The sequence below is a fragment of the Mobula hypostoma genome, chromosome 22, assembly GCF_963921235.1.
Source record: "Mobula hypostoma chromosome 22, sMobHyp1.1, whole genome shotgun sequence".
In the NCBI taxonomy this organism is placed as follows: Eukaryota; Metazoa; Chordata; class Chondrichthyes; order Myliobatiformes; family Myliobatidae; genus Mobula; species Mobula hypostoma.
In genome coordinates this window covers 14,400,875-14,418,777 of record NC_086118.1, presented here as the reverse complement: position 1 = coordinate 14,418,777, position 17,903 = coordinate 14,400,875, and the positions used below count along the sequence as shown (strand labels likewise).

Sequence of the window (17,903 nt, the reverse complement as noted above, 5' to 3'; positions counted from 1 at the left end):
TTGGCTGCAAATACTGGTTGCTCTATGCATCTTCCACCAAATGACACAGCAATTTGATTAACATGTAATTATACACATTGTGCTGACCTGCAGTGACTACAATGCTACAGGCCATGATCAGTGATAAAACAGCCATCCAAATTGTTCAAGTTCTTCACTGATTTTTGGACCTGGAGTTATTTCAAGGGAAGTTTGTTAACTTCAGAAACTATTGTTGTTTAAATGGGACCCAATTTATCAGGAGATAAAGAGATGTAGTTGCAAATCTCTTGTGAATTTGTCAGGCAATCATTCACTGGAATGCCATATTCACTACCAGACATTCCGCCCTCTCCCGCATATCGATAGTGATTCCCTGACGCCCAGAAATTATATACAATATCCGGGAAATAGATTTTTTTGAGAGGGAGAGGGAGAGCGAGCATCCAGATTGGTCTCTCTTCGTGCTAAGAGTGGTCCCCAACCACACCAACCGAGGAAACAATATGATTTTGCGATATGAAATGAATCAGCTGCACCTTTCCTCATTCCCCGTCACGCACTGTTGAATTTTAACGCACGCAAGGTTATCAGTGACCCAAGACGTGCAAAGGAATGGGTCTGTGACCCATTTGTGAATGTCCCCAGTGAATCATCCATGTCAGCGCGGAAGAAGATTCACTCCTCGAACTTGCAAATGACGGTGGGCTGAAAAGTATATTTGACATAACATCTCTGCTGGCATTCTGGACCAAAGTCAAGGCTGAATATCCTGAGATAGCCACAAAAGCACTGAAAACGTTGCTTCCATTTCCAACATATCTCTGCGAAGCGGAGTTTTCTGCAATGAATGCAATGAAAGCTAAATTGCGGAATAGACTGGACATAAGGAACCCCCTTCGAGTATCGCTGTCTCCCATCAACCCTCGATAGGACCGTGTTGTTGCGGGAAAACAAGCCCGGGGCTCCCACTGATTCAGCGATATTGGTGTGTAGCAATGATTTTATATGTTAATACCAGGAAAATATGCGCTGTGTTTAATATCCAAACATTACTTAAAATGTTATGATGCTATTGACTTATAAGTGACTTATCAGTGGTCCCCACCCTCTGGGCCGCGAAGAATACAGCGGTGGCCGGAACACACCCAGCACATCTTTAAGAAAAAAGCCGAAATAAACAAGCTAATTAATTAGGTGCTGCCCGGCACGTAAATGTCGGCCCAGATCAGAGGCGATTGCCGATTGTGTCGTCTCTGATCTGGGCTGACATTTACGTGCCAGGGCGGCACCTAATCAATTAGCTCGTTTATTTCGGCTTTTTTGTTAAAGATGTGCTGGGTGCGTTCTGGCTACCGCTGTATGCTCCGCGGCCCCGAGGTTTGGGACTACTGATATAACTGACTTATCACTACATTCATGCAAGGAAAATATGCGCTGTGTGTTAATATTAAATTCGTTAGATAAACCCCTTTAGAAACGAAATTGAGTGTATTAACCACTTACAAGTGACTTACAGTTGACTTACCTACATTCCGGTAGTGTTTAACACCACCCCCACCCCGGGATGGCCGGTCCGCAAGAACGTTGTCAATATTAAACCAGTGCGCGGTGCAAAAAAGGTTGGGGACCCCTGATTTAAACTAGCTGGCTAGCTGCCAAGGAGCTACACTATCGATGTCCTACGTGATGAGGCCAAACTCCCTGTAGACTTGCTTAAAGTTGTAATACAATAAACATGATAATATAATATAAGTACATATTTTAATGTCACATTTTCTGCTTATACCCAACTTGGTTTACAGATTAGACAAGATCACTAAACAAAGTTTTACATACACCCTTGGAGGTCGACAGGGGTGGGGCGGGATATGGGGTTGTGCGGGGCGGGGGTGCTACCTCCCTGAAATGAGTTTTTGCAGGGGGGGGATGTCTGCACTACACATAGACGTACAAGGTAGGAGACGAATGAATTTTATATGACATCTGGCTGTTCCGAGCTGATTACTGATGTGCTAGTGTGAAAGTGATGGTAATAGAAGGATAGCCTGGGGCAGTGACCTTTGAGGTGAGACCACTGCAGACACCTCTGCTTCCTAGAGTTGAGATATACTGCGACACTGTGAGTGAGGCCTCCGTTGAGAGACTTCTCCAAAAAGGTCTCCTGAAAACATAGCGTCCCTTTACACAAGAGGGGGTGCTGGCGACAGACGAGATAACAGAGGGATGTGAAACATACCCAACACCTAAGCCTCTATTGTCTGCATTCAAAACTCTGGTTGGCTGCCTGCTGGAAGTTTTGATTGACTTTTAGCCCCTCTGTTGTGAATCGCAATTGATCTTGCGAATAAGGAATTCAAACATATTTAGAATAATCAATATCCGTAACTGATAAGCCAATTCTGTATAAAAATACACATCAAAGTTGCTGGTGAACGCAGCAGGCCAGGCAACATCTCTAGGAAGAGGTACAGTCGACGTTTTGGGCCTCGGAAGGGTCTCGCCCCAGAACGTCGACTGTACTTCTTCCTAGAGATGCGGCCTGGCCTGCTGCGTTCACCGGCAACTTTGATGTGTGTTGCTTGAATTTCCAGCATCTGCAGAATTCCTATTGTTTCTGTATAAAAATAGCAATTTTATGCTCAGATTTCAGAACAGCGTGTGTGACAGGGGCCCATGCTGTTATCTTACTCGTGCACAAGGAGGAAAGCTTGAGTGTGTGTATTTTAGACCTAGTTACTTTAGTTATTTTATTATTGGCAATGACAGTTACTTTGACATTAGATTTGGGACATTTTAAAAGATAACTTGATTGCTTTGGACACTATGATGTAACAGACATGAGATTCTGCAGATACCAGCTATCTTAAACACACACAAAATGCTAGAAGAACTCAACAGATCAGATAGCATCTATGGAGAGGAATAAACAGATGCCATTTTAGGCCAAGAACCTTTGTCAGGACTTGATTAAGGATCTTAGCCTGAAATGTCAACTGTTTATTCCCCCCCCCCAGATGCTGCTTGACCTGCTGAGTTTCTCCAGTATTTTGCATGCATTACTATTATTTAACAGCCCGCTTATTTAAAGTGTCTTTCTACGAAGAAGTTCATCATGGATCATGCTGGCAGTGCCTCCATTTGTCACAGAGCTGAGAAACAACAGACAACAGGCAGTAGCATGACGACAACACAAGCAAAGGTGCCAAGAAGCGTGGAGATCAGGAACACACACAGGAATTCATCACGCTCCACAGGAGCAGTGACAAAACGCACCCCACTCACACACTTCTCTGTTACAGGCAGCATCCTACCAAGTTGGAAAAGAGTGAGGCAGCAAAGAGACTTGTGATTTGGGGTCCCTCAGCGGTAAGACCATAAGATTTAGGAGCAGAAGTAGGCCATTCAGCCCATCAAGTCTACTCTGCCATTCAGTCATGGGCTGATCCACTTCATCCAGTCATCCCCACTCCCCTGCTTTCACCCCATACCCTTTGATACCCTGGCTAATCAAGGCCCTATCTATCTCTGCCTTAAATACACCCAATGACCAAAGCACAAGAATAGCTGTTTACACCACACCCAGGTCTAGACAGGCCATACGTCAAAGATGGAGTGGATTTATCTGAATGTACTGGGAAGAGTCAGATTGTTGTAAACAGACTACTTTTCCAATTACCCAGAGGTTGCAACATTGCAATCAACATACAGCTGAGTGGTCATCACCTTTCTGAAAGATGTGTTTGCGAGGCATGTGGTTCCATGTGAAGTGGTATCGGACGATGGTCCACAACTTTTGAGCTGTGAATTTGAGTCCTTTGCCAATGATTGGGGATTTTGAAATACAACTTCAAGCTCACACAACCCAAAATCTAATGGCCTAGCAGGGAGTTCAGTCAAGGTACCGTAGGGCCTCATGAGTGTAACACGCTGTAAGATTTCACTGCTAATGTAATGGCTTCTCTGTAATGTTCCACTGCTGAGGTAATGATTTCTCTATAGCAACAATGTTTGGGTTACGACTAGAGATAATGGGGCATGCTAGCCAATGATAAAGGATGTTGTTCTTTCTTGTGTGTCTAGGAGCCGGGAATTCGTGTTTTTTTTTGCCAGGGAGAGATGAGGAGAGAAGAAGCGAATGGAGAGAGTTGGTAGACCTCGGACGGAGTGGATTTTGGAGCGGGGGCCGAAGGTCAGCAACGATCCGAGGAGGTTGATAGTGGACAAACGGCCTTATCAATGAGCTGCAATGTTTGTGCATTAGACTGTTTCATGAGAATGGTCCCTTTTTCTTTTTTTGTTTTTTTACTAACCATATAGTCAAATTAAGAATTATGAAGCTCAGTCGGTTAATCACATATTGTGTACTGTTTGTTATTTCATGGTACTGATTTGTAACAGGGGACACATCACGCAGCATCCACCCAAACGAGATTTCCTAAGCTTGGCCGGGCCAGGGTGTGGGGGGGGGGGGCTATCATCCCCTTTATTAAGCTGCTAACCAAAGCGAGAGTTACAAAAAGGCACAAGATGGATGAGAGGACTTCCACAAAGGTCAGATGATTTACAGAAGTGCAGTACTGTTGAATGGCCTTTCACCAGCCCAAATGCTGATAGGTCAATGCATAAACACTAACCTTCCAATGTACGAAATCCTGTTTTCACCTAAAGGAGCACATAAGGTCAAGTAGGCTAAAGTAAAAGGGAAAGAAAAACAGAAATAGTATCATGACTGTGAAAAGCCTACCAGTCCTGAAATCTGTAGATCAAGTGTGAATCTGAGATCATGATTCTGGCACATAGTCCATGTAAGGATATGCTCCACATTACAACCAGATCCAGACAGAGTGAGCAGCACCTCTGATAAGGAACCTTGTGGATCTACAACCACAAGTTCCAACCCATAGCTGTGACACGTCACATGTCAGTACACCAAAGGCGCCAACAGATGTAATTAATAAACTTCTAAACCAGAGTTTTCAGAAAGACACAAAGCTCATCACACCAAGTACAAGCAATACACCTGTAGAAACATATAGCAGACTAAATAGGATCATTAGACCACCTCAGAGACTAATTGAAATTTGATGAGTGAAGGAGGGACTGTCTACAGGATGTGAATATCTTTGTTGGGGAAGATTATTGTGTCTTGCAGGTTTATGAGGCAATAGCACTGTGTTTGTATTTCTTTAAAGAGGGAAGAGGTGTGCATAATAAAGTACTTCAGTTCCCAGTGGGCAATGTGGGCTGTTCAGCTGGAACCATAAATGATGCTGGTAAATTGGTTGCATGCGCTCTGTGTAGAGCCAAAGCCATTCTGTAAATAAGTTGTACTAACGTTTACCCAGGTTAAGTTTGTCTTTATTAAGAAAAAAACATAACACAATCTGTCTTTGCCTCCTCCCTAGCAGTCACACCACCCACAACTACCATTTCACCCCCTCTCTCCTCCCCCTACAACACTTTTCATTAAGCCTCCAGTGCTACTTGTGACATCACCACTAAAACACCTATTATTCCAGCAGTTCAATGATGGCACAAAACACATGATCAGTTACCATACACTCTGTGAGCTTTGCAAGGTGACACTTTATTCTGGCGCTGCCCAGTCAAGTCTCCTAATGTGAGGAAAGCAATCATTTACATAGTAGGAAAAAGATTAGCCTGTCATTCTCCAGCTTTCAGCGAACTGTACAACAGCGGTCATGGTGTGGGGGCCAAAGAGACGGAATAAGAGAGAATTTGGAATACAAGAGAAGATTGCATGGAAAGTTCAGCTGGTCTATCAGCATCTGAGGAGGCAAAAAGTGTACATCAAGGTTTCCCCTGGGTAGCTAACAAGCTAACAGTATAATTTTTGCATGATTCAGATAACTTGATGCTCTCCTCCCATAGACACATATCTGTCCATCTGGTTTTCTTCTCCTTTTGCTCAACTTTAACCCTAATCCTCCCCCAACAGGTTCCACCTACCCACCAATCCCTCCCTGTCTATTTCCACCTATCAACTAACAGCTGCAAACCAATAACAGACACACTTTCCGCATATTGCTGAGTCCTGATGCAAAATAACAAACTAAAATGCTAACTCACAACTTTTGCCTCCACAAATACTGCCTGATCCACTGGGTTCTACAGTGTTCTGTTTTCTGTCAATCTGTGGTGCTTTGAGCTCCTGTTTATATCGGCACAGACGGAAACATCAGGTGTGTAACTTGCAAGTTCATGAAATGTGCATCCAATGCCAGGAAAAAGTTTAACAAGTAAATGAAGCCATATTTGATTGATAAAGTTTGTTTGGATAAGACTGCAAATGTGACTTGCTCTGGATAAAATTTAACACTGGTGTAGCATTTAATAAGCAATACAATGCAATCCAATTAAAGGACTGGGAAGGCAAACTTGTCCATTTTACAAACTGGAAACAACTTCACAGTTTTCATTCCTGTGGTACCTCTAATGCAATAACACCATTTTCAAGTCTTTTGCTGAACCACTGTAAAAAAGACGCTAGTGCTAAACCACACAAGGAACCTTTTTATTGATTGAAATACAATGCAGAATAGGCCCTTCTGGCCCTACGAGCTGCGGCACCCAGCAATCCCCCAATTTAATCCTGGCCTAATCATGGGAGAATTTACAATGACCAATTAACCTACCAAGCGGTACATCTTTGGACTGTGTGAGGAAACCGATGCACCCAGAGGAATCCCATGTGGTCACAGGGAGAATGTACAAAATCCTTACAGGCAGTGGTGGGGATCGAACATGGGTTGCTGTGCTAACCACTACACTACCATAGCGCTAAGATGACTACTACACTACCATAGTGCTAAGATGCTTTGCCATATCAATAGGTTTGAAGAGCATTTTAAAGGTTCAAAATGAGATTGATAGACAGAAGAGTTTAGAGAAGTTATTCCAGAAGTTAATATGTCAGAATATAGAACAACCACCAATAAATCAAAGGCCAGAATCCCAGTTATCTCACAGTGATGGACTGGAAGAGATTACAAAGGTAGAGAGTACTAATATTCAGAAACAAGAAGACTTGTTCTTGCTGGAGTTATGAACGGGGCTTGTTGTAGGCACACATCATTTTACAACTGAAGATCTGAGGGGCAGAACATACTTATTGTTCTGAAATCTCTGTGTAACTATTGAGACAGTTTTAAATTATACTTCATGAATTAAAATGAGAAATAAACATCATGTTGGGGTCATGAATGGATCATGCCCTTGAATGGAAAAGCCTACGAAAAGTAATGGATACTGCCCAGTCCATCACAGGTGAAGCCCTCCCCACCAGTGCATACATCAACACAGAGCACTATCGCAGGAAAACAGCATCCATCATCAGGAACCCCCACCACCCAGGACATGCCCTCTTCTCACTGCTGCAATCAGGAAGGTGGTACAGGAGTCTCACAACTCACACCACCAGGTCCATGAACAGTTATTACCTTTCAACCATCAGGCTCTTGAACCAGAGGGGATAACTTCACTCATCCCATCCCTGAACTGTTCCCACAACCTATAGACTCACTATCAAGAACCCTGCAGCTTATTTTCTTGATATTTACTGCTTATTTATTATTATTATCATTGTTCTGATTTTTTCTCTGTTTGTAATTGCACAGTTTGTTGTCTTTTGCATATGGGCTGTTGTCCGTCCTGTTTATGCGGTCCTTCACTGATTCCATTGTGTTTCTTGTATTTTCTGTGAATTCCCACAAGAAAATTAATCTCAGGGTTGTATATGGTGACACACATGTACTTAAATAATAACTTTACTTTGAACTTTGAATTCCTTTACAGTAACTGAATATTTCACTTTGTTTACAATATCGACACAGAATTCCTTTTTATCTTTCCAGATATTACTGCCAATATTACTTTTGGTCATTGTTGTAAGGTAGAAGCATGCCAGCCGGTATGTAGCAAATCAGCTTATGCAGTAGAAAAGCAACACTGTAGGGACTCCTACCCTCCGTTTAGTCCTAGCCTCAGATGTCATTTATATGGCCATTGTACATTCTTGAGGCTGAGTGTGTTTGCCCTGGATACACTGGTTTCTTCCCACATTCCAAAGATACGCTGATACGCAAATTTACAGTGGCTAGTGGCCTTGGTACTGGTAAGCAGTACAGGAATCAAAATGAGAATGGTTTTGCATGCAATCTGTAGAGTTACAGCGGAGGGGAATTAGGATTGTTGGTTTTGTGCCATTGAGAGCTGGCGTAGGCTTGATGCACTGAACAGCTGCTTTTTGTGTTGCAATAGTGGGCCATAGGCAAACAAACACCCACATATAGCAATGTGACAATCTTCTGATGGCCACTTCTAGACCAAGAATCTATTTTGACAGCTTTATTACAATCAGCTTCTTTGTCAAGTGACAGCAAACATTTGACATCCTCTAGTCCCTGACCTCCAAGTGATATATAACGAGCTGCAATCCCACCGGCATCTGTCACGAACATAAACGGACGTGGATTTAACGCTGGGCTGCAGCATGCATAAGCCTCGACTAATTCTTTAGTAAACGTGAAAAAAGGATTTTTTTAAAAAGTTTAAATACAATTTGCATATGATGTGCATTTGAAAAGAATAAAGAAAATATTAAAATGTTCTTTTTTGAAGTATTATAGATTTTGAATAAATGCTCAGCTTTTCTCCCCCCACTCTCCCCGAGGACAACAGTGCAACTCACACCCTTTGAAACAAATTATCATCTTGAGTCTACCTCACACGCAATTTCAAGGAATAACTATGCGTCACATACTGATTGAATTTTGTGGGAAAGATCTTCAACATGTAAGAACGACTGCAGAATGGGTAGACAGGCTCCACTTTTATCTCTGTTATAATTGTGAGAGTTAATGCACAACAGGTGCTCAATGCTTAATGCTTGGCAGGGGTGTCCCAGCACTGATGTTCAGTGCGATGAACTCCTCCTGAAAACTTATTAAGTTAATGGTCAAGAATTCTCGAGGGCCCCCAAACTGAAAGCCAGTCTGCATTGTCATCCCACCAAGATTTACATGACACTGTTTTCCCAAAAGAAACCTTGAAAGACTACAGGAAAGAAAATAACAATATTTTAAACAGTGCACGCCTATTCTTGCACCAATTAACTATTTTGACGCACTAACTACAACAGTACATTTTTATTAATTACAATAAAACTGCATGTCGAATCTGGTGTTACAAAATTATTAAACATTCTTAAGTCATTCCCAAATCTGAACAACATAGCCAAGAGCAATTTACAAAGGAAAATGTCCAATAAAATTGCTGACAGGATGCAGGTGTTGCAACAGAAACACACTGATTTCTATTTATTTCTAATCACAAATGCAATTACCTGCATCTGGATTTCCAATTAATTACTTTTGGTTGAGATACTCAATATTATTCATCCTTACAGAACTCATAACAATCTGGCCAGACTTCTCTATGACACAGAGAGAAGTGATTTGGCTCTTTGGGTATATGCCCCTTCCCAAAGCAATCCTGTTTTCCCATTAATTTTAACTGCAATCTATACTGTTAGCATATACAAATAGTTAAGGAATTTTACCATAAAATACATGTGCACAGAAGAACTTCACATATGGATATCTACTGCATATAAATAGTAGCAAACAGCATCCAAGAAACTAAAGCACTCAGAATGTTCTTGAGTTTCACAATCTGTGCCTTTCATCTTAACATTTTTGCAAAAAACAGTCAAAAAAATTATGCATAATCTGAGCATTGAGTTCACATTGCAACAATGTTCTATTACATATTTTGTTTACTGATCACAAATGCAATTATCCACATCAGGATTTTCACTAACATCTGGTCCATGTTATGGCCAATACCATCAGATCTTGACACTGTTAAGCTAGAGAGAAAAATTTGTATATAAGGGTAAGCAACTGCACAGGGAAACAAATATTGTATTGGCATCTATAAACCTCCCAAGTTCAGCCCTGAACTGGGGGAGATAATGAAGATCTGCAAAAAGATAATGTACTGATCCCGCTTGAACAAAAGCACGGGAGAGAAGCAGCTGGTAGATATGAAGTAGTCCCTTTATTCTACAAAACGAGACACAGCAGGCATTATATTGAGTCCATTTCAGAGGAAGAGGCCTGCTTGGCCCAATATTACCTGATATTTTATATACTAAAGATCAAAGGATAATTCTATATTTACACTGTATCTGCAACGTTTCCTTTGAATTACATATAACTTTCACACTGCCTTCTTTGCATCCACACTCCAGATAATGTTAATCAACATTGTCCGGATTTTCAATTATCTGCTGTTCTCACAGTTCTATTGTCCAGAGGTGCATTTTAAATTTGATCATACTCAGATCTGAAGATTGATGGCTGAAGGTAGTTGCTGAAGTTATGCCCTAACAATACAAAGAAACTGAGTGTGAGGTTACAAAACGGAATCTATGGACAAATGCCAGAGCTTTTGATTCCCTGCTTGAAAGCTGCATGAAAAAACTCTGAGTTATTTGTGTGGTTAAGTTCTCAGGTTCCCCTACATTGACAGAAGCTGTTCAACGTACCTGAGGGTCCATAGGAAATCAGGCTCAAGTCCATGTGGACTTCCCAAGGAATCTAGCAATAGATTTCTAATGGGAATCATCAAATTTGCAGGATCAGAGGAGTAACTGTGGGTTTTAGAAAATGGAAGGAGGAATGCCAGTTTCATGACTTAGTTCTGGAAGGGATATCAAGCATCCAGCAACCATTTGTCATGTTTGTAATGTACTGTGCTGCTAGCGCAATAAGCTAATATTCATGGCTTTTATATACTGTACTATGTTCAGTATGCCTAAGACAACAATAAGATTGAACTGGAATTCTTCAAAGCAATATGATCAGCTTTATGCTCCCTTATTTGCACATGCAAAAGCCTGGGTAAAGGTAACCTCTTGTTCATCTTTAACGAATGTGACATTTGTCTTTCGACCGCCATCAACACCCCAGAAACAAGCATCTGAAATTCACACCTGTAATTTTGGGAATTTAAAATGCATAATAAATTCCTCAACCAGTATGTTTAAATCCTTACTCCTGATGTTTTTTTTTCAGATTTATTCTTTTTCACTGATAATGCCTGTGTTTATTGTCCACCCCAATTGCTCCAGGACTGAGAAGGTCTCTAGTCACATATCGACTAGATGGGGCAAGAATGCCAGATTTCACCCCTGAAAAACAACATTAGTGAACTGAAAGCTTTTTTATAAATGACAATCTAGTACTTTCTTTTTTCCCAATGAGACTCGTGTTTTTTTGTGTTACTTAGATTTATACAATAATTTGAGCTTAAATTCCCCAATTGCTCTGGTGACATTTGAACTCCTGTCCTTGGGTCAATGGTCCAACCCTCTAAATCCCAGAGTTTTATACTTAAAATGTTTAACACCAAATGTGTCAGTGAAAGTCATTCAGGTGTGAGAAAAGAAGGTCTGCCCCATGACCCAAAAGAATTGTTTGACCAATGACAATGTAAGAAATACTGCAATGTTTTAAAAATACCTTACATGAATTAAAAATGAACCACTGTTGTAAATAAGTAAGAGACAAGTGCAGACCTGCTCTATATAGATACACCAAGCAAATTATTCAGAGAAGAAGAAACACAGATTGAACTGAAGCTCTCACATTTTTCTTCTGTGATCTTATTTTCAGTACTGTATTATTTTTAATTATTTATGCTGGAAAGTTGACAAATCAAAACAAAGATGGCTTATATAAGATATAAAAGAAATCATGCCATTGGTGCCCACGCATATGAAAAGTATCTTTTCCACAGAATGATTACAAAGATTTCCAAGATGACCTGGACCACAGTGGAAATACAGCACACCTTTCCTGTGCCAATACCGCATTTTCTTTCCAGAATAACCTTGTCATGGCACCATTTCCCATGCATCGTTCCTTTAGGGTGCTACCCAGATAAATAAATCTACAATATTCTGAAGTGCAATGGTAAATGGATATCTCAGCCCACCACACCTATGCTCCATGCCTTTTTCCACAACTGCAAATCGTAGGGCACCCCCTGAGAAAGTCCTAAGCCTGTGCAGGGAACTTGATTCTGGCAAGTTCACGAAAATTTTTTGTTAATTGAGATAGAGAGCAGAATAGGCCACCCCCCCGCCCCCATGCCACACCATGCAGCAATCCCCAATTTAATCCTAGCCTAATCACGGGACAAATTACGATAACCAATTAACCTACCAATTGGTAAGTCTTTGGACTGTAGGAGGAAACCAGAGCACCTAGAGGAACCCCATGCAGTCATAGGGAGAATGTACGAACACCTTACAGGTAGCAGCAGAAATTGAACTTGGGTTGCCTGCACTCTAAAACATTATGCTAACCATTGCACTACTGTGCTGCTCCTTAATTTACCTTAACATTCCTGTACTTCACATCTCTCCTCCGCAGGATACAAGGGAAATATTTTTACTCCATACAAGACTGATCCAGGGGCATCTATTGCCTCAGGCTTCTGTGACACAATGGTTTCTTAAGCCACAGTTTTCTGAATAACCATGCAACTTTCTTCTTTTGCTTTACTAAAAGTCTTCTCCAGTTCTTCTGTACGCTTGCATTGCCCTTCCATGCTTAGTCATGGAGTGTATGCTCACATTAAAGCACTATCAATTCCTACTTTAGCCAAATAGGCAATATATAGGTGAGGCTAAGCCAAAGGCTGCACAGCTGAGAAAAGGCTAAATATCTAACAAGAGAGATTTGATAGTTTGGATCTGTCAGCCACAGTTATCTCATCCTCCTACTTCTTATTTGTGATTAATGCCTTCTGAATTGCTCTGAGAAACTCCAGCCATTGCCCTTCAGCTATGGTTCCTTCTAATGTCCTCACCCAATCAAGTTTGGCCATCTCCTTTCTCATACCTCTGTAATTCCTTTACTCCACCATAATACTGATAGTTCTGACTTTATCTTCTCCCTTTCAAACTACAAGGTGAACTCTATCATATTATGATCACTGCCTCCTAAGGGTTCCTTTACCTCAAGCTCCCAAATCAAATCTGCTACATTACACAATACTCAATCCAGAATTCCCAAGGGAGCTCAACAGAAGTTACTCTAAAAAGCCATCGCATAGGCTTTCTAGAAATTCCATCTCTTGGCATCCAGCACCAACCTGATTTTCCCACTATTAAAACCCCCCATGACTATTCTGAAATTGCCCTTTACTCGCTCCTGTTGTAAATTGTACCCCACATCTGGCAGCTGCTCAGAGGCCTGTATATACTCCCATCAGGGTCTTTTTACACTTGCAGTTTTCATGACTCTACCCAACAAAGTTTCTACATCTTCTGATCCTATGTTACCACTTCCAAAGGATTTAATTTGATTTCTTACCAACACAGCCACCCTGTCCTTCCTCAGAATCTCACTACATACTTGTACACCAAATGCCCCATCCTCAGCCCTATCACTCTGGTTCCTATCCCCCTGCCAAATTAGTTAAGACCTCTCCAAAAGATCCAGCAAACCTCCCCACAAGGATATCAGTACTCCTCAGGTTCAGACGTATACCGTCCTTTTTGTACATGTCATACCTTCCCCAGAAGAGATCACAATAATCCAGGGAATTCTGAAACCCTGCCCCATGCACTAATTGCTCAGCCACTCACATCTGCAAAATAATTCTATTCTTACCCACACTGGCACGTGGCATAGGCAGTAATCTACCCTTGAGGTCTTGCTTTTAATTTTCTACCTATCTCCATATATTCTCTCTTCAGGACCTTCTCCCTTTTCCTACCCACGTCATTGGTACCGATGTGCCCCACAACTTTTGGTTGCTCGCTTATTCCCTTTAGAATGCAACATACCATCCATGTATCTCTTTCATACCCACAAAATCTCCTGCCTGCTCCTTGAACTGTGGAATCCCTATCACTACAGCACTCCTTTTCTTTCCCCCTCCCCTTTTGAGCCATAGAGTCAGACTCAGTGCCAGAGACCGGTCGGCTGTGAGTTTCCTTTGCTCCACCCCAACCCCAACAGTATCCAAAGCAATATGCCTTTTGTTGAGGGGAATGGCAATAGGGCTCCTCTGCACTTGCTGCCTATCCTTTTCCCCCTCCTGATGGTCACCCAGTTACCTGTGTCCTGCATCTTGCATGTAATAACTATTTCCCTCTAGGTCCTGTTGATCAACGCCTTAGCCCCCCGAATGATCCAGAGTTCATCCAGTTCCAGTTCCAACTCCTGAACATGGTCTGAAAGAAGCTGTAGCTGGATCCACTACTAGAAGGTGCGGTCATTAGGGATGCTGGAGGTCTTCCTACCTTCCCACATCTCACAGGAGGAGCATTTCACTAGCCTGCCTGGCATCCCCACTGCCCTAACTGTACAATAAGAAAGAAAAAATAAACAAAAAGATCTACCTACTGCCTTCACCCCTCCTTGCCAAAGCCTCTATGAGCCAAAGCCTGAGCTCTCCACTCTAACATTGATCTACTTACACAATGGCTGTTTTAACTTAACGCTTTACTCTTTACACTGGACCTTGCCAAGTGCCTAATTATGTAAATTTCAACATCTCCTCAGGAACTGTGGCACGCAAAATGTTCTAACTGCCCCTGCTTCACAATCCAACACCTCCTCAGGAACAGTGATGTGCATAACCTTCAGTCTTTTCGCTGTGGCCACCCTTGTGGAATTTTGAGGCATCACCATCATGTTGCATGGGATGAACTCAAATCTGATATAACAGTTCAAAAGAAGGCGTCCTGAGGTACTGTAGGCCATCGTAACACCAGGAAAGTAATGCATCACAATCTGTAAACTCATACTCTGGCACATTCCGCACTCTGCCATTACTATCAAATGAGGGAATCAATCTTGGTTCATTGAGAAGTACATCAGAATAAAGAGTCAAACTGGTAAATCAACATAACCAACAAGTGATAGGTAAAAAAATAAGCAATCCCTCAAACATCCAATTAAATCAAAGCTCTACAACCCTGTCACATTCAGCCATGACTAGCAGAGGGCAATGGAGTTTTCACAAACGTCCCCTTCTTCAATGATGACACACAGGACCAAAAAACAAGACTAGAACATTTATCACCTCTTCAGGTGCACTATTGAATTTTCCAATATTTTTTAGTTTTGTTCTTCATCTCATTCCATTTACTCTACAAGATATGAAGAAAAAGCAGAGTATTGGATAGAGGATCATTCGATATGTGGAAGATGTGCTCCTAATCTAGCCATGCCTCAAGAAAAGGAGCAACATGACAATATCAGAAAGATTCTACCAACATGACAAATACACTCCCTATTAGACTCTGGTGAAAGTCACATCGAGATCCACTTACTTACCTGCTTAATTTGTGCTTCTCCAGGACTACCCAACACCTCATTACAGCCTTGCTCCAAACATTCAAAAAATTGAGCACCAGTTGCAATGCCAACTGACTGCTGTTAATTTATCAATTTATTAATTTGTCATTAATCAAGCTTACAGCATGTATCAAAGAGCCTTTGTAAAACCCGTCTCATGGTGTTAATGTGTGATAGTTGTTTGTAACTGTTGGGAGTTAATTATGTCACCTCTGGGCAGACTCCTCAGCCCAAACATATTCAACTGCTTCACCAATGACTTAGATTCCATTTTAGAATATAAAGTACCCGACACTGAAATCTATTCACAACTCCTCAGATAACGATGTTGTCAAACTTAAGTGTAGTAAGACCTGGGTAACATTCAGAAACAGCATAGTAACTGCAATAACCATGCCAACAGAAGTAGTCTCCATGAAATTCAATGGCATTGCAAAGTCCCCCTAAATCGAAATAGACACATAAATGCAGTGGACATTAGTTTGGTCTGAGGCTCAGTAACCTGGAGGGATGACTCAAAATTCAAAGTACATTTATTATCGAAGTATGTATACTATATACAACATTGAGATTCATCTCCTTACAGGCAGCCACAGAACAAAGCAACCTAATAGAGCCCATTAAAAAAGAGAAGACTGTGAAACACCCAATGCGCAGAAAAAAAACAAATTGTGCAAACAATACAAGTAAGCAAGTAACATTCAGAACTGAAGTTCACAAAAGTAAGTCTACAGATATGAAGTTAGCTGCTGATTAAGGAGCCTGTTAGTTGCAGGCTACATCTTTAGTTCAGCGCAAATACGAGTAAAACTCGTGGAACAGCAAACCCCTTGCCTCCGACCCAACACTCTGACCTTCTCAGTCTTGCCCAGTGATTGAGTTGTCCAAAGTTCACCACCTAATTCACCATAATTTCCATCATCTACAATGTTAGAAACTCAACATTATTCAGCACAAAGTAGACCAATTGCTACCTAAAACTCCACTCCAAATATTCATCTCGTCCAAAACATAACATGGCTGCTCTGTGCACCATTCACTGTTTGTTTCATTGAAATTGTCACCAAAATCGACAACCAAGGAAGATATGTGCAGAAAAATTATAGATGTGTCACCAGAACCTGCAGATTTCCCTCAGCTGACCTAGAAACATAGGGCCGCGTCTTCATCATCACTTGATGCAAATCCCAGACCTTCCTGGCCCACTGCACCATGGGAGCACCATCATCACACGGACAGAGATTTCGATGGAGATGTTTGAGAAGCTCCTGTACAGTCTCAAACTGTTCCCTGAATTTCGGTAGAAAAGAAGTTGCAACTGTGGCACAAATTTCCAAATGTTGGCGAGTGTGTTAGAGAGGTTATCCTTCAGCATAGATTTTAAATCAAAATACCTCCCTCCTTTCAGTTGGTTGGAAACTAATCCATGTCAGTACATGAAGAGCAAAACGACTTCTCTGGAATCCAGGCTGACACTGATTTCAAGCAGTGACAAATAAACACATTATCAGTTTTATTTTTACATTGCCGGTAATTGGATCTAATTACAGCAGATCAGAAGTTGGACATACAACATTCAGAGAACATGTAAATATGAGTGTTTTTCTGTTTAGTACAGTGTAGATGTGCACTCGGGACTGGTAGGCTTTTTGCAGTATTGTGATACCGTTTCTGTTTTTCTTTCCCTTTAACTTTACTTCAGCTTTTCAAAAAAAACATACTTTATTAAACCTATTCAGGCATATTAAGCAAATTGACTTCCACTGAACAACCACCACAAAATAGCATGGTAGCCAATTTTAATTTTAATCAAAGTATGTATTTTTAAATATAATATTGCTTTAACAAGACTCAGTCACTGCATATGTAAAGCACAATAAAAATCTATATTATTTCTAGATAAACCTGGTAGCACCACTGACATAGATGAGTCCTTAGCACATGCACTAAGAGATAATACAAGAGGCAGAGTGACATTAAAATTAGGAGACATCGCCATTGTAAACTGATCAAACATATGTCTTCATAATTATGCAAAGACTGACAGCTTCAAAAATGAGGAACAGGATAGTATTTCTGTCTTACATGTGCCAGAGGCTTCACTTGAACACTGACAGTTGGACGATACTGATGAAAATCTGTTTGGATCACACAAACTTTCTTCTCCATCCTTCCAGACAACAGCCTCTCATCCCGCCATCACATAGCCACAAGGAGGAATTGTGCGAGACCAGCATAACCAGCCGGGTGTGATCTGACCCTTCGGAAGCGAGAGATAGAGATAAAGAGATAAAAAGAGAGAATGAGGGGGGGAGGGAGAGAGAGAGCGCGAGAGAGAGAGAGACAGAGAGATAGAGAGATGGGGGATGGGTGGAGGAGAGAATCGCTGAGTAAAGGATATTTTCAGCTAAGCCCTGAAGCCAAATGTGTGGAGAAAACATTCCCCTGCTTTATAGTTTAAAGAAAACCCCGCCCGCAAGGAGCTATCCGGCCCAGGCATTCAATTACTCTCTTATCTGA

General features: G+C 41.4%; 1 protein-coding gene across 4 annotated transcripts in view; it reads right to left on the bottom strand.

The window, feature by feature from the left end:
- The window catches only part of LOC134360180 (myosin-16), a 339,036-nt gene that overhangs the window by 321,001 nt on the left and 132 nt on the right, over window positions 1–17,903 (bottom strand). For 2 of the 4 annotated variants that reach the window (XM_063074222.1, XM_063074221.1), the window contains exon 1: window positions 17,469–17,783. In XM_063074222.1, the coding sequence (XP_062930292.1) occupies window positions 17,469–17,552 (84 nt within the window). In that variant the 5' untranslated portion in view covers window positions 17,553–17,783. Of the gene's footprint in view, window positions 1–17,468; window positions 17,785–17,903 lie in introns of those variants that run through there. The other 2 variants (XM_063074218.1, XM_063074220.1) reach the window with 2 other exon arrangements.